This window comes from Schistocerca piceifrons, chromosome 1 (genome assembly GCF_021461385.2).
Source record: "Schistocerca piceifrons isolate TAMUIC-IGC-003096 chromosome 1, iqSchPice1.1, whole genome shotgun sequence".
In the NCBI taxonomy this organism is placed as follows: Eukaryota; Metazoa; Arthropoda; class Insecta; order Orthoptera; family Acrididae; genus Schistocerca; species Schistocerca piceifrons.
This window is the reverse complement of record NC_060138.1, coordinates 954459279-954486872: the sequence shown is the minus strand read 5'-3', so window position 1 is coordinate 954486872 and position 27594 is coordinate 954459279. Positions and strand designations below refer to the sequence as shown.

Below are 27594 nucleotides of genomic sequence, written 5' to 3'. Positions count from 1 at the left end.
TGCGCCATGTTGTGCTAGTCCTGTAGCCAGCAAGCTCCCGAGATCTCTTACCGACAGAACGTGAGTAGGACCAGCTGGGATTTCAATTTAATTCAAGTGCCAGTATTCGGGATTTAAAGGACCAGTTACAACAGATGTGGCCACCTTACCTCAGGAGACGATGCTAAGGCTTTATGACACCCTTTCCAACTCAATCAGTGTATGCATCCAGTCCAGAGGGGCTGAAAGGTCTTATTGAGAAATGGAGTCGGACAGCCCAACTTTTGTAAATTTTATTGGGTGTGTTAATCACTGAACCAACATTCTTAACTTTTTTTTTTTTTTTGGTCGTCAGTCTACTGACTGGTTTGATGCGGCCCGCCACGAATTCCTTTCCTGTGCAAACCTCTTCATCTCGGAGTAGCACTTGCAACCTACGTCCTCAATTATTTGCTTGACGTATTCCAATCTCTGTCTTCCTCTACAGTTTTTGCCCTCTACAGCTCCCTCTACTACCATGGAAGTCATTCCCTTCTCCTTATCAGTGTTTTCCACATATTCCTTTCCTCTCCAATACTGCTTAGAACTTCCTCATTCCTTACCTTATCAGTCCACCTAATTTTCAACATTCGTCTATAGCACCACATCTCAAATGCTTCGATTCTCTTCTGTTCCGGTTTTCCCACAGTCCATGTTTCACTACCATACAATGCTGTAATCCAGACGTACATCCTCAGAAATTCCTTCCTCAAATTAAGGCCGGTATTTGATATTAGTAGACTTCTCTTGGCCAGAAATGCCTTTTTTGCCATAGCGAGTCTGCTTTTGATGTCCTCCTTGCTCTGTCCGTCATTGGTTATTTTACTGCCTAGGTAGCAGAATTCCTTAACTTCATTGACTTCGTGACCATCAATCCTGATGTTAAGTTTCTCGCTGTTCTCATTTCTACTACTTCTCATTACCTTCGTCTTTCTCCGATTTACTCTCAAACCATACTGTGTACTCATTAGACTGTTCATTCCGTTCAGCAGATCATTTAATTCTTCTTCACTTTCACTCAGGATAGCAATGTCATCAGCGAATCGTATCATTGATATCCTTTCACCTTGTATTTTAATTCCACTCCTGAACCTTTCTTTTATTTCCATCATTGCTTCCTCGATGTACAGATTGAAGAGTAGGGGCGAAAGGCTACAGCCTTGTCTTACACACTTCTTAATACGAGCACTTCGTTCTTGATCGTCCACTCTTATTATTACCTCTTGGTTGTTGTACATATTGCACATGACCCTTCTCTCCCTATAGCTTACCCCTACTTTTTTCAGAATCTCGAACAGCTTGCACCATTTTATATTGTCGAACGCTTTTTCCAGGTCGACAAATCCTATGAAAGTGTCTTGATTTTTCTTTAGCCTTGCTTCCATTATTAGCCGTAACGTCAGAATTGCCTCTCTCGTGCGTTTACTTTTCCTAAAGCCAAACTGATCGTCGCCTAGCGCATTCTCAATTTTCTTTTCCATTCTTCTGTATATTATTCTTGTAAGCAGCTTCGATGCATGAGCTGTTAAGCTGATTGTGCGATAATTCTCGCACTTGTCAGCTCTTGCGGTCTTTGGAACTGTGTGGATGATGCTTTTCCGAAAGTCAGATGGTATGTCGCCAGACTCATATATTCTACACACCAACGTAAATAGTCGTTTCGTTGCCACTTCCCCCAATGATTTTAGAAATTCAGATGGAATGTTATCGATACCGTCTGCCTTAATTGACCGTAAGTCCTCCAAAGCTCTTTTAAATTCCGATTCTAATACAGGATCTCCTATCTCTTCTAAATCGACTCCTGTTTCTTCTTCTATCACATAAGACAAATCTTCACCCTCATAGAGGCTTTCAATGTATTCTTTCCACCTATCTGCTCTCTCCTCTGCATTTAACAGTGGAATTCCCGTTGCACTCTTAATGTTACCACCGTTGCTTTTAATGTCACCAAAGGTTGTTTTGACTTTCCTGTATTCTGAGTCTGTCCTTCCGACAATCATATCTTTTTCGATGCCTTCACATTTTTCCTGCAGCCATTTCGTCTTGGCTTCCCTGCACTTCCTATTTATTTCATTCCTCAGCGACTTGTATTTCTGTATTCCTGATTTTCCCGGAACATATTTGTACATCCTCCTTTCATCAATCAACTGAAGTATTTCTTCTGTTACCCATGGTTTCTTCGCAGCTACCTTCTTTGTACCTATGTTTTCCTTCCCAACTTCTGTGATGGCCCTTTTTAGAGATGTCCATTCCTCTTCACCTGTACTGCCTACTGCGATATTCCTTATTGCTGTATCTATAGCGTTAGAGAACTTCAAACGTATCTCGTCATTCCTTAGTACTTTCGTATCCCACTTCTTTGCGTATTGATTCTTCCTGACTAATGTCTTGAACTTCAGCCTACTCTTCATCACTACTACACTCCTGGAAACTGAAATAAGAACACCGTGAATTCATTGTCCCAGGAAGGGGAAACTTTATTGACACATTCCTGGGGTCAGATACATCACATGATCACACTGACAGAACCACAGGCACATAGACACAGGCAACAGAGCATGCACAATGTCGGCAATAGTACAGTGTATATCCACGGCTTGCCATGCCATTTCCACCTGGCGCCTCAGTTGGACCAGCGTTCGTGCTGGACGTGCAGACCTCGTGAGACGACGCTTCATCCAGTCCCAAACATGCTCAATGGGGGACAGATCCGGAGATCTTGCTGGCCAGGGTAGTTGACTTACACCTTCTAGAGCACGTTGGGTGGCACGGGATACATGCGGACGTGCATTGTCCTGTTGGAACAGCAAGTTCCCTTGCCGGTCTAGGAATGGTAGAACGATGGGTTCGATGACGGTTTGGATGTACCGTGCACTATTCAGTGTCCCCTCGACGATCACTAGTGGTGTACGGCCAGTGTAGGAGATCGCTCCCCACACCATGATGCCGGGTGTTGGCCCTGTGTGCCTCGGTCGTATGCAGTCCTGATTGTGGCGCTCACCTGCACGGCGCCAAACACGCATACGACCATCATTGGCACCAAGGCAGAAGCGACTTTCATCGCTGAAGACGTCACGTCTCCAGTCGTCCCTCCATTCACGCCTGTCGCGACACCACTGGAGGCGGGCTGCACGATGTTGGGGCGTGAGCGGAAGACGGCCTAACGGTGTGCGGGACCGTAGCCCAGCTTCATGGAGACGGTTGCGAATGGTCCTCGCCGATACCCCGGGAGCAACAGTGTCCCTAATTTGCTGGGAAGTGGCGGTGCGGTCCCCTACGCCACTGTGTAGGATCGTACGGTCTTGGCGTGCATCCGTGCGTCGCTGCGGTCCGGTCCCAGGTCGACGGGCACGTGCACCTTCCGCCGACCACTGGCGACAACATCGATGTACTGTGGAGACCTCACGCCCCACGTGTTGAGCAATTCGGCGGTACGTCCACCCGGCCTCCCGCATGCCCACTATACGCCCTCGCTCAAAGTCCGTCAACTGCACATACGGTTCACGTCCACGCTGTCGCGGCATGCTACCAGTGTTAAAGACTGCGATGGAGCTCCGTATGCCACGGCAAACTGGCTGACACTGACGGCGGCGGTGCACAAATGCTGCGCAGCTAGCGCCATTCGACGGCCAACACCGCGGTTCCTGGTGTGTCCGCTGTGCCGTGCGTGTGATCATTGCTTGTACAGCCCTCTCGCAGTGTCCGGAGCAAGTATGGTGGGTCTGACACACCGGTGTTAATGTGTTCTTTTTTCCATTTCCAGGAGTGTATATTGTGATCTGAGACTATATCTGCTCCTGGGTACGCCTTACAATCCAGTATCTGATTTCGGAATATCTGTCTGACCATGATGTAATCTAATTGAAATCTTCCCGTATATCCCGGCCTTTTCCAAGTATACCTCCTCCTCTTGTGATTCCTCTTTCATTCCTCGTCCCAAGCCCATATTCTCCTGCAACCTTCTCTTCTACTCCTTCCCCTACAACTGCATTACAGTCGCCCATGACTATTAGATTTTCGTCCCCCTTTACATAGTGCATTACCCTTTCAATATCCTCATACACTTTCTGTATCTGTTCATCTTCAGCTTGCGACGTCGGCATGTATACCTCAACTATCGTTGTCGATGTTGGTCAGCTGTCGATTCTGACTAGAACAACCCGGTCACTGAACTGTTCACAGTAACACACCCTCTGCCCTACCTTCCTATACATAACGAATTCTACACCTGTTATACCGTTTTCTGCTGCTATTGATGTTACCCGATACTCATCTGACCAGAAATCTTTGTCTTTCTTCCACTTCACTTCACTGACCCCTACTATATCTAGATTGAGCCTTTGCATTTCCTTTTTCAGATTTTCTAGTTTCCCTACCACGTTCAAGCTTCTGACATTCCACGCCCCGACTCGTAGAACGTTATCCTTTCGTTGATTAACTTATGAGATTTAATTTCGTTTCCTGTTCCCTTCACTGTGCTTACTTTTCTTTTTCTTTTCAGGCAGTATAAGATTAATTCTATTTCTCTATGATGATGATCACTATGACTACAACAACTGAGTGAGATAGTAAAGATGACGGTAGTTGTTACTTTCCCCGACCATACCCTTAATGATTAATTATAATCGAAACATTGCCTTAAACATACAGAGCCGTTGTAACATTCATTTCCGTCTTATGGCTCATTATTTTGTATCGTCAGATACTAAAGACAATTTTTAATTTGGTCGCGGATTACTGTCAGTGAAACATTGTTCACTTACAACGGATGACTTCCTGACGCCGCAACACCAAGAAGGAGATGTGTGACATAAAAGAAAGTAGAAGTGTTTCTACATCTGAAAGTTGATGTCTAAATAATCGGATAAGAGTGGTGCCAAGAGCACCACAATGAGGATACAAATCGGGTTCGCTTTAAATACGGGCCGTAACAGTCGTGAGCGTTAGTTACTTTGGAGTTGATGTTAGCCAAAAATGCCTTTAAGGTGACAAAGACGCCATCATCACCACAACGCTGAGTGAACGAGGTCGTGTAATAGGGCAACGAGGAACTGGATATTCCTTCTGCGATACTGCAGGAAGCCAGAATGTAGACACTGTACATGACTACTGGCAGCGCTTGTCACCAGAATGTTTCGTCGCAAGAAGACTAACAACAGGAAGACCATGGCCCTAGTACATCGTACTGCATCTGCAGCAATAATCTGAGCGGCAGTTAGCATGGCAATGACACAACGAACTGTTACGAATCGGTTACTTCAGTGACAGCTACAAGCCAGACGTCTTGCAGCGTGCAATCCACTGATCCCAAATCACCGCCTTTTTCGACATCAGTGGCGTCAAACGAGTGCTCATTGGAGGCCAGGAGGGATGGCTCTTGTGTTTTCTGGGGGAAGCTGGTTCTGTCTCGTTGTCACTGATGTTCATGTGTTGGTTAGAAGGGGGCCAGCTGACGGCCTGCAACCAACCTATATGTGTGCTAGACACACTGGACCCACACCTGGACTTGTCGCCTTGGGCGCAAGTTCTTATGGCAATGGGAGCTCTCTCGTGGTTATCAGATGCACCCTGACTGTAACATTGTATCAATCTGACCATTGTGCTGCCATTCATGAACAGCAGTTCAGGGGAAGGTTTCCAGCAAGATAACGGTCGCATACATACCGCAGTCCAGGGATTGTTTTCCAAGAAGATAACACTCGCATACATACCGTTGTTGTAACCTAACATCCTCTACAGAGAGTCAGCTTTTGGTCTTGGCCTGCTCGATCACTAGATCTGTCTCCAATCGAGCACATATGGGAAATTATCGGACTACGACTCCAGCGCCATCCACAAACAGCATTAACCGTCCCTGTACTGTCCGACAAAATGCCACAGGCATGGAACTCCATCCCACGAACTGACATCCTGCAACTGGGCAACCAATATAAGGACGTGTGCACGCTTACATTCAACATTCCTGCGCTTACATTGGTTACTAGTGTACCAGCACTTTCAATGGCTATCTCGCTCTTACGTTAACCTGTGAACTTGCAAAGTTAATCACTTAAACGTGATATGCAGACAAATGCAACCCATAAATTTCGTTACTCTATACTAATTTGTTTTTGATGTAGACATTTTTTCTGTCAGTGTGGTATCAAGGTACAAGTTTCCAGATTTTGCAACATAGTATTGCATCGATGTCATATTGCTTGGAGCGAGAACAGACAATGAAGAAACTGGGAGCGTTTTAAATGTGCTGCTACAAAAAGAAATTTAAAAGTCAGTGTGAATATACGGCGTAAATCAGAGGGCTACAAGTAGTGAAAATGAAAATCTATTGAAAATAAACTAAACTGACGTGAAATAGTTCATTTTTCCATTTAAGGAGCAGTAAGGGGCTTAAATTCATAAGGGCAGACAAGCATTACAAGGTGTCAAGAATGATGATAATTTGTCGGGTATGAAAGTGTCACGCGAAGACCGGCCGAGGCTTTTGACGGTAGAGTGAGACATGTGCAAATATGTTTTACCCGCTCACGAAGAGTTCATTTGTCCTCATTTCGTCTATGAATTGTGAAAAAGTTCTGCCGAATGGTATGGATTCTATGTACTATATAATGTGGAGAAATATGGAAAGTAATAAAAGCACATAACCACAACTACTTCATTCACTATACGAATATTGTTTAGTGTACTGTATGCTCAAAAATGTTAACAAGAATTTAATCTATGAACATTATGAATACACAACACATTGGCAATAATATTTTAATCAAGTTAACCTTTGAATCCAGGCTTCACAAGAACATCAAAACGAACAATGATGTCGGGGTAATACGCTTCTGTAGTAAATATCAAGGAAAATTTTGTACAAAGTTCACAAGCCTGTATGAGAAGTATTTTCATACCATCGCCGTTTGTAACTGAAGCTGCTATGGTACGTCTAAGCTACTCCGCAGTTTTTCTAAGAAGGGGAACTGAAAGCAAGAGATGCCATTCACAGGCGTCAATAACGCAGTCAAATGGTACGCTGATTAACCAGTGCTAATGATGAGGATGTAGATGAAGATGAAGGGTCATAAAACTAACACAAAATTGGAGAAACACCAAATCTGACTGGAAAGAAATATTTTGTGAATATCAGGAGAAAATAGTGTACTAATACAATTACCAAGTGTCACGAAAATGTCATTCCGAAATAAGTTACAAAATAAATACTTTCTGATACTCTGCCTCAAAACTGCTAAGGAACAGAGACATAATCACAATCAATGGTGGACGACATGAAACTTATTACATACATAATAGAGGTTGAGTGGTATATTTAAACCAAAATTGGTACAGATTTTACCGCTTGGGGAAGCAAGATAACAGAGACAAGTAACATTAATGATTGACGCAAGTCAGACTCCCAACAAGAAGGCCGATATCGGACTCTAATCCCTCCTCGGTCAGTAATGCGGATTTTGCAACTTTATTCACGGTGGCTACCAAACTGTTGAGGAGGCGTTGGAGGATATTGTCCCACTCCTTTCTGAAGTCGGTTTTTAATTCTTATTCTATTCGGGGAGGCGTTGTTCGTTCAAAAACACGTCTACCAAGAGCATCACAGGCATGTTCCACAGGGTTTAGGTGCTGGGAGCACGCAGACCATTCCATACGTTTAATATCTTCACTCTTCAGTACGTCTATCATGTCAGAGGTCCTGTATGGGCGGACATTGTCGTCTGTAAACGGAAAGTCGGGCTCCACTGCATTTCAAAACAGACGGACATGATGCAGAATAATCTTCCTGCACTACCACTGTGCTGCATCGGTAGTTCGCGCAAAGATACGCAGCGGTTTTCGGGCTCTATAAGTAACTCCTATCTAGACCATACTGATGAGGTTCATGAACATTCTGTGGTGTGTAACGAGTTCCTTTCTCTCTCCACGCTAACTGATAGCTAGAAACACTTGCCACGGTGATACGGTATTCGTCGCAGAACGTTACTCTGGATCACAGTTGCTGACCCCAAAAAACATTTTTCTTGTAACAACGAACTTTTTCTTGGTGATGGCGTCGATGAATTGGGATGCATTTGACAGGCTTCCGAGCATACAAGACAGCCTGATTTAATCGCTGCGAAATGGTTCTGGCAGAGACACATGAACCGGTAACTGTTTCAAGGTCTGCAGCGATCTGCTTAGGAGTGTGATGTCTTTTCGTTTTCGCCACTGGGGATGCCTATCGATCCTCCTGCGGTATGGTGCTGCGTCTGCGATCGCTCGCATATTCAGCGGAATATTTTAATCGTGAGATGATATTTTTCAACACGCTCCTTTCAATGGCCACAGTAGTAACAGTTTGACCGTCTTCGAGCCGTCCAACTGTTCGCCCAAGATCCTGATCACTGAAATGATGTCTTGCCCACACGATAACGTAATACGTACAATTTCGCACTAACCAGTTCCACCACAATCTTCGTCAAACACCATACTATATGAAATGTAGAATGCATACAAAGCGATTGTGCACAGGCTAAGTTTCAGTTAACTCGTCCAGTCCTCTACATTTCCTTAAACTATCATTGGTCAGGTGTTCCGTAGCAATTGTCGGTTTTTCCATAGCAATTGGCAGTTGGTTCTTAGCAGGTGTCAGCTGTTAATTAAAAATTTTCAAGTAATGTATGTAGAAACGTGTTTCAGGGTTTACCCGAGCGAGAAGACTTTTAGGTTGTAGAGTATAGAAATTGTGTGTCTTATGCAGGGCACTAGATGTTCTTAACTGACGACAGTCTTTTTGTGTAATATCAGTGTTCGGGATGGTAAGTAGCATTTTTTCAAGAAGATATACTATAATAACCAACTGGTGAACACTATTATTTACTTTTTCACCGGATACGGATAGAAACACAATGAAGTGTAACTACTGGTAATTGAGACCCGCCATTCCAAAGTTATGTACAGGCTGCGAGGCTTTATATACAAAAAAAGCAATTTCAGCTTTAAAGTAGAATATGGCAGGACGAAAGGACTCGCTTCGGAACTGCTAGCTACCGAATACCAGTCGATTGTGTTACAGGAACACAGCAGGCAGCGAGAGCAGCAGCTGTGGCCTCAGCAGTCACGGCGCAACTATTGGCAGGTGGGTTTGATTGACGCCGTAAGGCGAGCAGCAACGCAATCACTGCAAGTAGCCGCAGGTGGCTTTGATCAGCGCTGCAGCAAGAGCTGTTAAGCCGAGCCGCCGCTCACATTCGACTTCGAAACTCCGAAAGTGCTTGGCTAACTTTCCTTTCCACTACACATGAAACTAAAGTTACCTTCCTATTTCCTTCAGGAATATAGTTTTAAAATAACGATGAGTTACATGGTTCTTTGTGAGTTTTTTCTAATGTCATTAAGTCGTGTGGTTTACTAATCTTTTCAGTTATTCACATAATGACTGTTACACGAAACATCATGAACAACCTTGTGACGAAGTGCCCGCACATGGAACACGACGCAGATTTTCTACTTTGTTTTTCAGTCTTGTCACTGGTTTGATGCGGTCTGCCACGAATTCCTCTCCCGTGCCACGCTCTTCATCTCAGAGTAACACTTGCAACCTACGTCCTCAATTATTTGCTGGATGTATTCCAATCTGTCTTCCCCTACAGTTTTTGCTCTCTACTCCTCCCTTTAGTACCATGGAAGTCATTCTCTGATGATTTAACAGGTGTCCTATCATCCTGTTCCTTCTCGTTGTCAGTGTTTTCCACATATTCCTCTCCTCGCTGACTCTGCGCGTAACCTCTTCATTCCTTACCTTATCAGTCCACTTAATTTTCAACATTCGCATGTAGTCTGCTTTGATTCTCTTTTGTTGTTGTTTTCCCACAGTCCATGTTTCACTACCATACGATGGTACGGTCCAAACTTACACTGTCAGAAAGTTTTTCCTCAAATTAAGAACTATGTTTGATACTAGGAGACCTCAGGGCCAGGAATTCCCTTTTTGCCAGCGCTAGTCTGCTTCTGATGTCGTCCTTGGTCCGTTCGCCATCGCTAAAATTTGCTGCCTAGGTAGCAGAATTGCTCAACTTCACCTATTTCGTAACCATTAATCCTGATGTTAAGTTTCTCGCCGTTCTCATTTCTGATACTTCTCATTACTTTCTCTTTTCTTCGATTTATTCTCTATCCAAATTCTGAGCCTACTAGACCTTTCCAGTCAGCAGATCATTTAATTTTTCATCACTTTCACTCAGGATAGCAATGTCATTACCGAATCGTATCATTGCCGCCCTTTCACCTTGAATTTTAATTCCACGCTTGAACCTTCCTTTTACTTCCATCATTGCTTCTTCGACGTACAGGTTGAAGAGGCTGGTGAAAAACTACATCCCTGCCCTCACCTTTTTCAATCCTAGCACTTCGTTATTGGTCGTCCACTCGTGTTATTTCGTCTTGGCTCTTGTTCGTATTGTGTGTTACCCTCCTTTCCCTATAGCTTATACCTATTTTTCTCCAAATTTCGAACGTCTTGCACCATTTTACATTGTCGAACGCTTTTTCCAAGTGATAAATCATGTGAATATGTCTTGATTTTTCTTTACTCTTGCTTCCATTATCAGCCGCAAAGTCTGAATGCCTCTCTGGTGGCTTTACCATTCCTAAAGCCAAACTGATCGTCATCTGACACATCCACATCCACTCTGCACCTGTGGACAAGTGCTAGCGTCTTTAATTAGTAATCAAAACGTCCTCGGCCCCAGGTTCGAAACCCGTCAATTATGATTAATAAACTATTTTGGCGGCCAAAGACTTCCTGGATAAGAAGTCACCCTCGTTCTGCCAACGGCCTTGTCAAAGAGGGCGGAGGAGGGGACAGAAGTTCAGGGCACTCTCTCGTCCTTGGGGTGGGAAACTGCCCCTAAAGGCGGTAGAATCAGCAAATATCAGCGGCATCTGGAAGCGAAAGGCAACGGAAACCACTGCATTAATAATACATAACGTGTACCCATAGGGCATGTGGACTGTAACTGAAAAAGGTTCATGATGATCTCTCCAGTCGCAAAGGACTCCGAAAAAGACCCCCATTCAGATCTCCGGGAGAGGAGTGCCTAAGGGGAGGTAACCACAAGAAAATTATTGAATAACCAACAAAAGGACAACGTTCTGTAAGTCGAGGCTTGAAATGTGAGAAGTTTGAACGTGGTAGGGAAGGTAAAAAATCTTAAAATGGAAATGCAAAGGCACAGTGTTGATATAGTAGGGGCCAGTGAAGTTAAATGGAAAGAAGACGCAGTTTTGTCGTCAGATGAGTATAGGGTAATATGAACAGCAGCAGAAAATGGTATAACTGGGGCAGGATTAGTTATGAACACGAAGGTAGAACAGGGAGTATGTTACTGTGAACAGTTCAGTGATAAGGTTGTTTTTATCAGAATAGACTGCAAACCAACACTGGCAACGATAGTCCAGGTATACATACCGAAGTCGCAAGCTGAAGATGAAGAGGTAAGGTGTGTGAGGATACCGAAAGTGTAATACAATATGTTAAGGTAGATGAGAAACTAATAGTCATGGGGATCTGAAATGCAGTTGTAGGGGAATGAGTAGAAGAAAAGGTTACATTATTGGCTTGGGACAAGGAATGCGAGAGGAGAAAGACTAATTGAGTTCTGTAATAAATTTCAGCTAGTAATAGTGAATACTCTTTTCAAGAACCACAGGCGACGGAGGTACACTTGGAAAAGGGCGAGTGATACGGGAAGATTTCAGCTAGATTACATTATGATCAAACAGAGATTCCGAAATTAGATACTAGATTGTAAGGCGTACCCTGGAGCAGATATAGACTAATATCACGATTTAGGAGTGATGTAGAGTAGACTGAATTTTAAGAGATTAGCCAGGAAGAATCAATACTCAAAGAAGTGGAATACAGAAGTAATAAAGATTGGCGAGATTCGCCTGAAGTTCTCTAAGGCTATAGGTAGAGCAATAGCGAATATTCCAGTAGGCAGTACAGCTGAAAGGGAATGGACATCTCTAAAAAGGGCAACTGCCGAAGTTCGAAAGAAAAACATTGGTACAAAGAAGGTAACTGAGAAGAAACGTTGAGTAACACAAGAAATACTTCAGTTGATCGATGAAGGAAGGAAGGAAGGAAGGAAGTACAAAAATATTCAGGGCGATTCAGGTGTGCAGAAATTCAAGACGCTGAGGAGTGAAATAAGTAGGAAGCGCAGGGAAGCTATGACGAATTGGCTGCATGAAAAATGTGGAGAAATCGAGAAAGAAATTTTTGTCGGAAAAACTGACTCAGCATATAGGTAAGTCATAGTAACCTTAGAAGAAATTAAATGCAAGGGTGGAATATTAAGAGTTCAGTGGGAATTCCACTGTTAAATGCAGAGGAGAGAGTGGATGGATGGAAAGAGTGGGACTGTATGTGGAGGAAGATTTGTCTGACGTGGTGGAAGAAGAATTGATTTAGAAGAGATGGGGGATCCAGTATCAGCATCAGAATTTAAGAGACCTTTAGAGGACTTAAGATGAAATAATGCACAAGGGAGAGACAATGTTCCATCAGAATTTCTAAAATCATTGGGGGAAGGGGCAACAATACGATTATTCATGTGGGTGTGTAGAATGTTTGAGTCTGGCGACATTCCATCTGTCTTTCGAAGAAATATCATCCACGCAAATCCAAAGACTGCAAGGGCTGATAACTGAAAGAATTATTGAACAATTAGCTTAACAACTGCCTCCAACTTGCTGACAAGAATAATATACAATAGGCAGTGGTGTGTGTTTTGACGGCTCGAAGTGGGTAGCAGACCTGGCAAGGAATGCAGGCAGCCTGTGGCTGACGGCTGAATGGAGGTTTTCTTTTCCCAAGGCCTCAGAAGGTGCTTTGCTGAAGTATGAAGAAGACACAATGGAGGCTATGATAGTTAAAGAGAAATATTATGTTTTCAATGAATTTACATTAAAGACCCTACAACAGAATACAAGAAAACCAGGTACACCAAAAAAGTTGCGCTGGTGAGATGTGTTCATTGCAACTTCAAACATAATTCTAAGGTAAATATTAAGAAGTCTGAAATTGGATTTAATATGACATATTGAATAAAATTAATAGAAACAATACCCTGGAAAGTCTAGTATAGATGTAGCATCATAAACGTTCTTGTATTCTAGCAGACTTTATCGTTAGAGTTTGACATGGTGACTAAAGCACTGCAGATCGTAATCCGTGTAACAGTACAATTAACCATAGATAAACGAATTGCCTGTATGCAAAATATCTGAGGCACCAGAGCGATTCCTTATGAATAACACGGCATTGATTCATTATCTCAACAACAAAAAGTATGCCTTGTTATATGCTGGTGACTAATTTTATTCTATCAATAGAGCAAGAGGAACCCTCCAATAAAGTTCAGACCAGGCTAGCGGAACAAATGGATTTTCGTATTCTTGAACTCGAAGGGGAATTTGGAAATGTAGTTCACCATGTATCTCCGTAAGGAAATTTAAATAACTTAGAAATAGAAGGGCGAACTGTCACCACTTCCGCTCACTTGTACTTCAGGGAAGGTGACTTGAGAACGGGATGTGGGCAAGGAGTGGACAGGGAGGGACTGAGGGTTTAGTGAACTAAGTCCTTGCAGGAGGTACCTAAACAGAGTTTCTATAACAATTACCTTCCGTTCCCTTATGACTTGGCAAATTTATCTGCAAACTAGAAAATACAGCAGAACACGTTAAGCTGCTGGTGCGAAAACTGGCAGTTGACCCTAAATAACGAAAAATGTGAGATCATCCACATGAGTGCTAAAAGGAACTCAAACTCCGGTTACACGATAAATCAGTCTACTCTAAAAGCCACAAATTCAACTAAATACCTAGGTATTACAATTACGAACAACTTAAATTGGAAGGAACACATGGAAAACGTTGTGGGGAAAGCTAACCAAAGATTACGTTTTATTAGCAGGGCACTTATATAATGTAACAGACCTACTAAGGGGACTGCCTACACTACGCTTGTCCGTCCTCTTTCGGAATACTACTGCGCGTTATGGGATCCTTACCAGATAGGACTGACGGAGTACATCTAAAAAGTTTAAAGAAAGGCAGCACGATTTGTATTATAGCGAAATATGGGAGAGAGTGTCACAGGAATTATATAGGATTTGGGCTGGACAACATTAAAAGAAAGGCGTTTTTCGTAGCGACGAATCTTCTTACGAAATTCCAATCGCCAACTTTCTCCTCCGAATGCGAAAGTATTTTGTTGACACCGACCTACATAGGGAGGAACGATCACCACGATAAAACAAGGGAAAACAGAAAAAAATGTGTGTAAAGTCTTACGGGACTTAACTGCTAAGGTCATCAGTCCCTAAGCTTACACACTACTTAACCTAGATTATCCTAAGGACAAACACACACAGCCATGCCCGAGGGAGGACTCGAGCCTCCGCCGGGACCAGCCGCACAGTCCAGGACTGTCCCGCCCTAGACCGCTCGGCTAATGCCGAGCGGCGGGGAAATCAGAGCTCGTACGGAAAGTTATAGGTGTTCATCGTTTATGCGCGCTATACTACATTGTACTAATAGAGAATTGTGAAGGTGGTTCGATGAACACTCTGCCAGGCACTTAAATGTGATTTGCATAGCATCCATGTAGATGTAGATGCAGATTATTATTTATTATTAATTGACAGATTATAGACCTGTTACGTGATGTTGTAAAACAGGTCGTACATACTGCACTTTTCTTTTTAATTTTTTTTCAGTTTTCTTTTCTTTTGTATTTGTCTACAACATTTACAGAGATTAATACTTTTTAAAATAACAGTGATTTATGGTTCAAATATAAATAAAATTTTGTTGTTTTAAAAAGAATATAAAATGATGATAGGACAGAGGTGAGAATTGTTAATGCCACCACCGACTGTCACTGGCGGTGAATAACTCGGAATGGTTTCTTCGAGGTGTTGACCGCCAGTCACAACAAAAAAGTTTAGTTAGTAGTAGAGAAATACTATTGCTAACCCTATTTATTAACTTTATGTTCTCATCCTTGTACAACATTTTTTGCTTTCTCGGCTAGATAGTCAGCTTTTAATGCTTATTTAATGGTAGATATCACCTTACTCCTCCTGTTCCTCTTCACTGTCATTGTTTTCGCTGAAATTGGGAGTGTTGGTGCCCGCCCTCTGGAGGTTGTTATTACGTTGCATATACACATGTCTGTTATGTCGTGTCCACAGGTACTGATTACGTGTTGTTTCTGAAATACTGTTTGTCAATACGTTTAATTGTGCTCACTGTTCTTTGTCTCTTATTGCTGTGTATATAAGTATGTCTATATCTGTGTGATCTAAGTGTAGTGTATATCTGCTGCTCGCGTATTGCTCGCAGAAGAAGACAGTGTGTTTTGGGGATCATTCCTCCCTGCATGTGCTTGTAGGTGTCTGTCTCAGACTCACGAGTTTTAAGTGCTTGGAATAAGGTCAGTGTCAGATTAAGACATGTACCACACCTGCGGCTGGGGTCGATAAGTTTCATTCTCAACCGCTCCCTTACGTCAGGGAAAACGTCGTGAAGTCCACGTTCCTTATCACCTACATCACACTCACCTTGCCACATATCCAAACGCCAGCTTTTAAAGTAACGTGTCGTCTGTATCGGTACAACAATTACGGTTTGTGTACCTTATCCAGTCTCCCCAGATTTAAACTGTACCTTGCAGTTCTGCTTTGATCCTGATATCTATGGGGCATATTCCGAGCACCACACACAGTGCACCCATTGAGTTGGTGCCGAAGGCTCCAGATAGCCGAAGCTGCGACACTTCCCCGCCCTCGTCTAACTGACGCTTTGTTGGTGACCAGGTCCAGTCTGTGTGCCCACGTGTTAGATGCGAAGCTGAGTATTGCTTCGAAGGGCGCACAGTGGCTTGTCCGTATGACTGGTACAGGTAGTCTGTACTGTTTTGAAGTTAGCCTCACCAGTTTATGTAGTATTTCTTCTGCTTTGTCAGTTGTTAGCATTATGTATTTGTAGCAATTCAATTTCTTGTCTGTGTGTTCCCCAAGATGGCGCGTAACATGTGGTTGTTTGATGTATGTAGCCCAAATTTTAACTGACGGGTTCTTTTGGAGTGGTACTTTCAGTAATATGAATGTTGTTTTGTTTTCGGCTATACTGAATTTATTGTTGTGACACCATTGTGTAATTGTTTGTAATATTTCACTGGCTTTCTCTTCTATCTGGTGACAACAACTAGTAGGTTATGTGCGTAGGAGACAATTCCGTCTGACCTGTCATCCCCATCTGGAAGTTGCAGGAGGGGTTCGAGTGTTATGTCCCAGAAGATGTGGCTGCAGATCGCCCTCGAGGACAGCATTTGGTAGTTCTTTTAATTAATTTCTGGCTGTCCATCTGCCAATCGACTACTCGATCTTTACAGTAATGGCGGTACCTACAGATAACTTAACCTCTGAAACATTGTGGATCACCAGAGTTTATCAAATGTCCCCGCAATGTCAATAATTATTGCCATGTTGTACTTCTGAGTTGTAGTATAAACAACTGTAGGGCATTGTGATGGCATCGTCTATTCGAGTGTTATGTCCCAGAAGATGGGGCTGCAGATCGCCCCTTGAGGACAGCGTTTGGTAGTTCTTTAAATTACTTTCTGGCTGTCCATCTGCCAATCGACTACTCGATCTTTACAGTAATTGCGGTACCTACAGATGACTTAACCTCTGAAACATTGTGGGTCACCAGAGTTTATCAAATGTCCCCGCAATGTCAATAATTATTGCCATGTTGTACTTCTGAGTTGTAGTATTAACAACTGTAGGGCATGGTTGATGGCGTCGTCTATTGATTTGCCGGCTCTTACGTTACGTTACGTCACTGGTGAAACTAAACACGTAGTATAGCGGTCTCCGTTTAATTGAAAGGATAATCAGAAAAACTAGACTCCGTATACTGCTACATTAATTCATCCCAGAATCAGAACTTTTTGGTATAATAGCTAGAAGGTGGAGTGCTGTTTGTAATTTGTTTTTCAATTTGCCTATAACACTGTGCGCCCCGCTTCCAGGCGGGAAAGGTTGAGAGACAAGTAAATGAGATTTTTACGAACGGAGATCGATGGTGGTGAGCGGCCCTGGAGGAGTGCGTTTACTGGTAATCCCAGAGCCATTATACAGTGGCTTGGCGTGCCAGGCGGCTGCAGCGGACGGACGCATCACGGCAGATCGCGTGCGGCGGCGCGTCGGCCGAAGAGCAGCCGAGTCGCCGATTGAGCCATCTGCCGCGGTCGCTGCTCAGCGGCTGTCAGACACCGCCCACCGCCTGGCCGTATTGTTACGTCATACAGCTGCCGGTACCCCACAACAAGTCATTCGTAACGACATACTTAATCCCAAATCCAGAGAACGGCAAATTATAAACGACTAAATGGAAAATTCGGAAGCAGTTACATTTGCGCGGTCCGGTCACATTAATGACGCCACCGCGTATGTTCGGCGTCAGCGTGCAATAACCATTCACAGCACTGGCTGTGGAGGGTATATAAAGCGTGTCAGGGGGACGCGGGAATCACTACAGCCATCATCGTAATTAGGAAAAAAAAGAGATTTATGTGATATCGAAAACGGCATGGTCATCGGCTTCCGGGCCAAGAGTGGGAGCCTTTCAGAAAAGGCTAAGTTTGTAAACTGCTCTCGTGCCGCCGTGGTTAAAGCATACCGTGCATGGCAAAGTGATGGTATCCAAAATCAGCGCCCAGAAAACTGTGGTGCTCAATGGGGGATATAACGACAGCTGCAGAGACGTGTACCGGCAAATAGACGTGCAACTGTTGAACAAGTGACTGTCCAGACGACCTACGGTGCTACCAACAGTGTACCCTCAACGAACGTCAGGCTGGAATTTGCACGCCATTGCCGCACCTGGACGTCCATTGAGTAGCTACTGCCGGCCTATTCAGTTAAATCGCGTTTTGTGATCTGTAAGACCGAAAGCAAACACCTGGAACAATCGTGGGAAGGTTCCAGGCCGCCGGAACGATCGTTATGGACTGGGAATGTTTTGGCATCATTCCCCGGATGATCTCGTCATTCTAGAGGACAAAAAGCATCAACTCAAGTATGTACCTATCCTTGGAGATCACATCCACCTCTACATGCAGTTTGTTTTTCCTCGGCCGATGGTAACTGCTAGCAGGACAATGCGACGTAGGATGCAGCTTGGTGTGAACGTGGTCGGTTTGAAAAGCACAGGATAAGATTACCGTACTCCTCTGCCTCCAAATTCACCGCATTTAAACCCAACCGAGAATTCTCGATCGGGCTGTTCGCGTCACGGATCCCCACTCGAGAAACCTACGGCACCTGGCCACGGCACTGGAATCGGTGTGCCCCCACGTGCCTGTCGGTACCTTCCAGAACTCGCCGACTCTCTTCCTGCACGTGTCGCGGTTGTAGGCGCCGCGAATGGTTGTTATTCAGGTGTTTGACAGGTGGACCCATAAATGTGGCATAATAGTCTACTTAGAGCGCTTTATGTTGTAAAGCTGAATGACAGAAGAACATAGTAGCATAGTTCTCCTTCATCTTCTTCACCTGTGTCGGTTACTTCTTGACGGGTCAAGGGTCTTACGTCGCTTACTGACTTCGAACTGGGCGAAGATAAACTTCCCAACGTGTTTTGTTTATGGTGAATATAAATGGGCATATACGCTGATACCGATTGTCGGGAACTGAATCGGCACGGAAGACTGATTATAAAGGAGACAGTGCGTTGCGAGGCAACTTAGCGGATCATAGAAAACATCGCCAGCCCCCCCCCCCCCCCCCCAACCAGTATAATGCACTGCGGGATGCTGCGAGGAAACATCGAGGTGCAACACTGTGAATACAGCTGTGATCAACAGTTGTAGCGATAGTAACATCAGAGTCGAAATCCAGCCGTGGGACGAGACACGCCACCCAAGGAATTAGAACTGCGCCTCTCAGCGGCAACAACTATTTTCTCTACCAACAGATTAGTTGTCCATGGGGATGAGGAAACTGACAAACTATGGAAGAGGTAGATTCCACAACATCGCCCTCTGCAATGCCCAAGAAAATGCCCGGCTGTACCTGCGGGAACAGGTTGCGATGGTTTGGGTTTTGAATTGTTGCAGACAAAAAGCCAGTCTCATTACTGTTTCTAATCTGTTTCAATTAGTCCACCGCAGTAGGAGCTATAGTTCTGTATGGTAAGTAGGTGCAGTCTAATACTATAAGTAGTTACAGTGACGTGACGTAGTATCATCTTAGCTGTAATAGAGTATTTTCATTATTAATTAGTAAAGAAAAGGGAAAAAAGAGAAAATTACTCCTGTCAAAAAAAAATTGAGCAAAAATTAACACATCGTCTGTTAAATTGTAGGTAGAAGCCACTGATGTTGTTATTGCTGCTTTTGCCGTCTTCATTGTGTTATACGTATGGGCGATTTGTAGGAGTTCTGCGGTTCACTGTTGGGAGGCAATAACAGGTGCCTAGTCTTTTGTCTTTTTTGAGTCATCAGTCTTCTGACTGGTTTGGTACGGCCTCCCATGTATGCCCTTGCTGCGCTAACTTCTTCATTTCAAAGTAAGCACATGCACTCTTCGTCCTCAATTATTTGCTGCATGAATTCCAATCTATGTCTGACCCCCTCCACCCAACCACTTCAGTGTTTATCCTCTACAGTACGCTCTAGTACCTAGGATGTTATTCCGTGATGCTTTAACGCATGCCCTGTCATCCTGGCCTTCTTATTGTCAGTTGTTTCAATATATTCTTGTCTACTTCCTGCTTCCTTACCTCAGAAGTCGACCTGATTGACAACATTCTAGTATAGCACCTCTCCTTATAAACTTCGATTCTTTTCTGTTCCCTACCAAAAATTGCTGTGCTAGGAAACGTACATTCTCAGAAATCGTTTCTTCAGATTAAGGCCAGCTACTTTGACGTTTACTTTCTCGATATTCTCATTTCTGCTACTTCTCATTACTTTATCTTTTTCACGGTCTGCTCTCAACCAGTATTCTGTACTCATTAGGATGTTCATTCTGTTCAACAGATCCTGTAACTCTATTCTACTTCTCCAGAAGATAGCAATGTCATCATCGAATCTTAACAAAAATGGTTCAAATTGCTCTGAGCACTATGGGACTTAACATCTGAGATCATCAGTCCCTTAGAACTTAGAACTTCTTAAACCTAACTAACCTAAGAACATCACACACATCCATGCCCAAGGTAGGATTCGAGCCTGCTACCGTAGCGGTCGCGCGTTTCCAGACTGAAGCGCCTAGAAACGCTCAGCCACTCCGGCCGGCTGGAATCTTATCGTTGATATCCTTGTCGACATGAGTAAGGGCATCCCAATGAAAAATCTGCAGCTTAGTCAAAACAATCCTGTTAAGATGTTGGAAGGTCCACATATTGCCAATATTGTTTCGAATGCACTGCAGAAATTTCATAGGGAAGCCCTTAACGCTCATACAGCCATGATCTTTCCCCATGCGATTCCCATACTTTTGAAGCCCTGAAGGAAGCGTTTCGTGACGGTCGATTTGCCTGGGACGAAGAAATCCATGCCTGGGTACAATCATGGTTCCGTACGCAACAGCAAACATTTTTCCATGAAAGCATTGAGCAAATTGTTTAACAGTCGAGTAAATATATTAACGGTTATTGGGATTAGATTTGAAATATTAAGCAGTTTACCTTCCCCATTTATGTCGTTTTGACTGACCCTGCATTAACACATTTCAACAATTACACTTTTGATATAAAGAGTAAGACAGCAGCAGGAGTCCAGAGTGTCTGTAGAACAATAGAAAGATCATTAAACAAAAAGACAATTAGAGAAACGCAACTGAAATTCTACAGGGCACTAGCTGTTCCATTGCGCTTACTTTACAGATCAGGGGCTTGGATAGCAAGCAAGGAAGACATAAATCGAATAGCGATGTCAGAAACGAAATTCCTAAGGTCAGTTAAAGGATGTAAACTAGATCGTAAAGAAACGAAGATATTAGACATGAGTTTAAAATATTTGCAACATTGCACATGTAAACGGAAATGGAAGAAACACTTAAGCAGGCTGCCACAAGGAATATATCATTAAAAGCTTGGTAATATGTGCCCAAAGGGATACATAAACCCTAAGAGACAATGGGCGTAATTCGGCGCAGGAAACGATAGAGCTTAGAATCTGAAGCCAGAACAGAGTCCTCGAACCTAATCCATGATGATAATTATGTTGATGATACAACCCGTTCCTTGGCAGATGAAAATCAGTTGTGACACTTTTGATATTTCATATGTAGCTTAAAATGTAATTGTAATCATGTAAACGCAAGTTCACGTTAATGTCTCCATGTCACTCATCAACATCTACTACTTCAAGCAACTGAATAATTGGCGACGCACACGAGGAGAACATATACCACATCCAGCACTTTTAGCGCATCAAAGTCTGACCGCTGATTAGTTCAAATGGCTCTGTGCACTATGGGACTTAACATCTGTTGTCATCAGTCCCCTAGAACTTAGAACTACTTCAACCTACCCAACATAAGGACATCACACACATCCATGCTCGAGGCAGGATTCGAACCTGCGACAGTAGCGGTCACGCGGTTCCAGACTGAAGCGCCCAGAACCGCACGGCCACAGACCGCTGATTCTTCAGATCTCAGAAGACTGCAAAAGGAAATGAATTAACATATGTTTTCATCATTCTCTTGTTTCCCCAAACACCTCAGATATTTCAACAAGCAACGGCAGATTACATCGACAGTCCCTCAGCAGCCTACGGCTACTGTATTGCTGCCAAGGACACACTAAACATTCTGGCTGACACAACGGCTAAGGGGGGTGCTTATCGTAGTTGTGAACATGCCAGAAAGCAGTGGTGCTCGTCTGCTACCCACCTTGATGCCTCCCGCCTTATCTCCGGGAGAGAAGGCAGCCACGGTTGATCCGTGCGGGGGCGGCAGCGGGGAGGCGTTGGCGGCGGCGGCCTTGAGGCGGCGGTGGCGCAGCACGATGAGTAGGATGGAGGCGGCCAGCAGCACGATCACTGTGGACAGCGAGCTGATGACAGGCCCGATGTAGCCGGGGGACGCCACCTCCGGCTGCGGCTGCGGCTGCGGTTGGCCGGCGGAGGCGGGGGGCGGCTGGGGCGGCCGCGGGGGCGGCGAAGGCTGACCCGGCGCCGGGGGCGGGGCCGGTGGCGGCGGCGCGGGCTGCTGCACCTCGTCTCTCTGCGGCGGGTCCTCCGACGGCGCCTCCACTAGCGACGAGTTGCCTACCACCACGGCTGCGGGGCGCCAGCAAAGCACACAGTGGCATAACGACATACAGTGGCGCATCACAGTTAACATGGAATACCGACACGAGCTTTCATAAATTAAGCTCCGACTGATTATTAAAAACAAATGCTTGTAGCCTTATGGCGCTTGAGGGGTTGGAAAAATAAACTTCGAAAGTTACGCTGCATGTCACATCTCTATTGCGTTCATCAGTGTGTTAACAGCGAGCGATTGAAATGCAAGATGTTACTGCGTCTTCCGCCACTTGTGAGACATGTTCTGCATTAGACTTTCTGCAAGCAGGAGAAATTAATGTCGCCTTGTCGTGCGTATGGCGATAGGGTTGTGAAGGAATGGCGCTGAAAATTCTTGACTACCTGCACAAATGTGCGTGATGAAAGTGGTGACGAAGGCATTCAGATGTGACCGATGAGCTTGTACGTGCGAGACATCTGCTTACATTTCTCAAGTTTCTGAAGATGTGCCTCGGATTTGAAGGACATTCCTCGTTAACTCTGTCTTAGAGAGGTTAGGTGACAATAATTTTTTTGCAGTGTGGGTGCCAGAATATCTAACTGATTTTCACAACGTCGAAAGTGTGCGCTAATATTCCTTCAGCGGTACCACAGAGAGGAAGATGAACTTCTGAACAGAACCATACTGCGGACGATACCCATGTATCATGGGTACTGTCTGTGAATTCTGTAACTAAAGAACAGTCAGGCCAGTAGCCACAGACTCATTCTGTCAATAAGTTCCGAAAACTCAATCAGATTCTGTTAAGACTGTAGTTTTTTTTTTTTTTTGGATAGCAAAGAAATTTTCCCAACATCTTCGTGAGAGTAAATTGTGAGAAATTCAGAATGTCAATCCAAAAGAAACGGCACGGGATAATTACTGAAGCGGTCATTATTTTTCACGACAGTGTGCGGCCCTATACTGCGAACAATTAACTTTCGACATTCTTTCTATAATCGGACTTGTCACCGAGCAACTTTCATTTCTTCCGGCTCAAGGATGCTGTCAGCGACTGGATGACACAGCAGGCGGAACCATTCTTTGCTCAAGGAACAAAAAAGCTGGTACGACAGAAGTTTAAATTTGGGTGAGGACCATGTGGAGATGTAATGTGAGTACAGGCTGTATGAAATTTTTATCTATTTTTTCCTTTTTTAATAAAAAATCTAATAGAATATGTAATAGAAGCAAAAACTTGGGCACAGGTGGATACCTAACGAGCCCTTTGCAAAATAATTTCACGTGTATGATTCCGAGCCGCCACGGGCTTCAGTACAAAGTAGTTTCCTAGTTGGTCAAATGTTACTGTTTTCTCAAGATTTATGGGATGTTCCGGACATTATTGGCTTCGTAACTCACTGCCAAGGCGAGAACAGTATTGATAGGTGTACAATAAATTGTAAAATATAAGTTCCTGAAGTATTATTGTACTCCTAGCTAAAGCAGGCCACGGGGGAAGTCTAGTCAAATTGGATGAAGACTTAATTGAGAAGTTTACGTATCACATACATTTGTACTGTCTGTCAAAATGTTTCACAATGACATCAATGTCAGTTCACAACTACACATACGCAATTATCTCGCAATCCGCTTGTTTCTAGACCCACGGTTAATGCAAGGTCTTCGTTTTATTATGGCATACTTGTGGCGTCAGTCTCCGCTGTTAATTATGATGCGCCCTGTGCAATTCAAATATACACCTTTCTTAAAACGCCATTTTTAAGATCATGGACTACACTCTAAGACAAAGGAAAACGACGCACCACGAAGGAATTATCCGAATGGGACGGACATTGGCAGATGTGATGTACATGTACAGACAAACAAATGATTACAATATCAGAAAAACTGGATAACTTAGTCAAGTGACAAAGCTTTACAAACTGGTCATGTCAACAACACGTTGCTCCACCTCTGGACCTTATGGAATGGTTATTCGGCTTAGCACTGATTGACAGAGTAATTCGATGTCTTCTTGAAATTCTGTCCAATTGGCGCTTTATACCGTCAGAATCCCGATGTGGTGGCAGGGCCCTACTCAGAATGCCCCAAATGCTCTCAGTTTCAGAGAGATCTGGTGACCTTGCTGGCCAAAGTAGGGTTTGGAAACATTGTAGACGAACAGTAGACACTCTCACCGTGTATGGGCGGGCATGTCTTGCTGAAGTATTAGCCCAGTGTGGCTTGCCGTGAAGGGAAACAAAATGGAGTGTAGAATATCGTCGACATACCGCTGTGCTGATGGGTGCTGCGATTGACATCCAAAGTGGTCCTCCTATAAGAAGAAACGACATCCCAGATCGTCGATCACAGCTGTCGGGCGGTACGGCGGGCGACAGTCGGTTTGGCATCCCACCGCTGTCCGGGGCTTCTCCGGACACGCCTCCGCTTGTCATCTGGGCTCAGTTCAAAGCGTGACTCATAACTGAAGACAACTGTACTTTATTCAATGATATTACAGGTCAAAGACGTGTCTGAGACGCCCCGGACAGCTGTGGGATAATACCAACCAGAAATGGTGGTCTGGTGTGCCATTTCTTTTCGTAGCAGAACCCCTTTGAATGTCGTTCGCGGCACCTTCACAGCACAGCGGTAACTCGATAATATTCTACGCCCCGTTTTATTGCCCTTCGTGGCCAGCCATCCTGGGCTTGCATTTAAGCAAGATAATGTCTGTCTGCACACGGCGAGAGTTTCAGCTACTTGTACTCCTGCTTGCCAAACTCTACCTTCGCCAGCAAGACTCTGGATCTCTCCCCTATTGGAAACGTTTCGTGAAGTATCCGCATAGCCATCTCGTGATTTTGACAACGTAACGTATCAATCGGACAGAATTTGGCACGATATCTCTCAGGAGTACGTCCAACAACACTATCAGTCAGTGCTGAGGTGAATAACTGCTTGCATAAGGACCAGAGGTTTCGCAACGCGTTGTGGACTTTCTCAGTTTGTGAAGCTGTTTCTCTTGAATAAATCGTCCAATTTTTCTGAACTTGTAATCATTCGTTTTGCTGTACATGTACATCACACCTACTGATTTCCGGTCGTTTCCTTCATTTTTTAAGAGAATTTGAATGACTGAGTGAGGTTGCACAATGGTCAGACTAAGGACTCCCATTTATAAAACGGTCGGATGGTGGCTTTGGAAAGGATACATCCTATTTCCTTCACCTGCCGAACATTTCTTCTCGAAGGGATTACAAACCTTAATCTTTTTACGTTTGTAAGCAGCATTTACAAAATGCCAATTTATGTCAATTGCTTGTCGTAGAAGCGTAGTGGGCAACTTTACTTTTTCTGTAGATGAAGGCTTTTCGTGAGTAAAAGTAAAACCCCAATAACTGATTACTATTTATGACACAGATGATTGTTTTGCATGAAGTAAGTGGTCCATACGTATTACCGACCGACATTGCTCACTTTCATTACGAACTCGTGTAACGAATTTGCAGTGTTACATTATCTGACAGTTATTAGCCAGTAAGCCGTGAAAACTGTTGAATTACACTGAAGAGTTAAAGAAAATGGTACACCTACCTAATTTCGACAGGGCCTCCGCGAGCACGCAGAAGTGCCGCGACACGACGTGGCATCGACTCGACTAATGTCTGAAGTGGTGCTGGAAGGAACTGACATCATGAATCCTACAGGGCTGTCCATAAATTCCTACGAGTACAAGGGGATAAAGACTCTCCTGAACAGCACGTTGCAAGCATCCTAGACATGCTCAATAATGTTCATGTCTGGGGAGTCTGGTGACCAGCGGAACTGTTTAAAATCAGAAGAGTGTTCTTGGAGCCACTCTGTAGCAATTCAGGACGTGCGGGCTGTCTCATTGTTCTGCTGGAATTGCCCAAGTCCGTCAGAATGCACAATGAACATGAATGGATGCTGGCGATCAAACAGGATGCTTACGTACGTCTCACCTGTCAAAGTCGTATCTAAAAGTATCAGGGGTCCCATATAATTCCAACTGCACACGCCCCACACCATTAGATAGCCTCCACCAGGTTGAACAGTCCCCAGCTGACATGCAGGATCCATGAATTCATTAGTTTCTCTGCACACCCGTACAAGACCATCCGGTTAATACAATTTGAAACGAGGCTCGACCGAGCAAACAACATGTTTCCAGTCATCAACAGTCCAAGGTAGGTGTTGACGGGCTTGAAGAAGCGGAATGCTTTTATCTTGCAGTCATCAAGGGTACAGTAGTGGGCCTTTGGCTCCGAAAGCCCATATCGATGATGTTTCGTTGAATAGTTGGCACGCTGACACTTGTTGAGGCCCAGTATTGAAATCTGCAGCAATTTGCGGAAGGGTTGTACTCCCCTCGCATTCAACGATTCTCTTCAGTCGTCGTCGGTCCCGCTCTTGCAGGATCATTTTCCGACCGCATCGATGTCGGAGATTTGATGTTTTACTGGATTCCTGACATTCACGGTACACCCGTGAAATGGTTGTACTTGAAAATCCACACTTCATCGCTACCTCGGATATGCTGTGTTCCACCGCTCGTTCGCCAACTATAACACCACTTTCAAATTCACTTGAATCTTGATAACCTGCCATTGTAACAGCAGTTACCGATCTAACAACTGTGCCAGACACTTGTTGTCTTATATAGGCGTTGCCAACTGCAGCGCCGTATCCTATCTGTTCACGTATCTCTGTATTTGAATACGCGTGCCTATACGAGTTTCTTTGGCGCTTCAGTGTATCTTGCGCGTGCTTCACGTGATTATGTAAGATATAATACTCTCCATATCATTGCCACTGTGGAATTTATATGGGTGAGGTATAAGGTTTGACCTTCCCGATGATGTTCCGGAAGTGCAGCCGATCGCCGTTTCCTATCAAATACGTTATTTCATCCGTGCACCGCTCAAACATCTTCAGGGGAGTCGCCGAACTCTGTCATCAGCTATCACCTCGCACACGCTGTTAGCCCACTGTGTGCGTTTCCCCGCATTCGTCATGGCCGTAAATGCGAAGCGGTCGCCTTGCTAATACAATTACGAGATATGCTTGAAAAGTACATGCCGCGATACTAAATCTTGCGAGGTGGTAAGCCGATCTTAATCTTCGACTGCTCACCTGATTATGTCTTGCAGGTGTAAAAACGTAACGTAGTGAGTGGTAGTAAACGGCCCACGACTGCATTCCCGAAATATCACTAAGTATTCAGCACTCTGCGAAAATTTCAAGATTCAGGGCC

At 44.2% G+C, this 27594-nt stretch overlaps 1 protein-coding gene across 1 annotated transcript in view; it reads right to left on the bottom strand.

Moving 5' to 3' along the window:
- LOC124776771 (discoidin domain-containing receptor 2-like) overlaps positions 1-27594 on the bottom strand; it is a 783719-nt gene that overhangs the window by 54050 nt on the left and 702075 nt on the right. The window contains exons 10-11 of the mRNA XM_047251912.1: positions 22257-22366; positions 21978-22211 (exon numbers count right to left, since the gene is read on the bottom strand). Coding sequence (XP_047107868.1) covers positions 21978-22211; positions 22257-22366 — 344 coding nt within the window. The remainder of the gene's footprint in view (positions 1-21977; positions 22212-22256; positions 22367-27594) is intronic.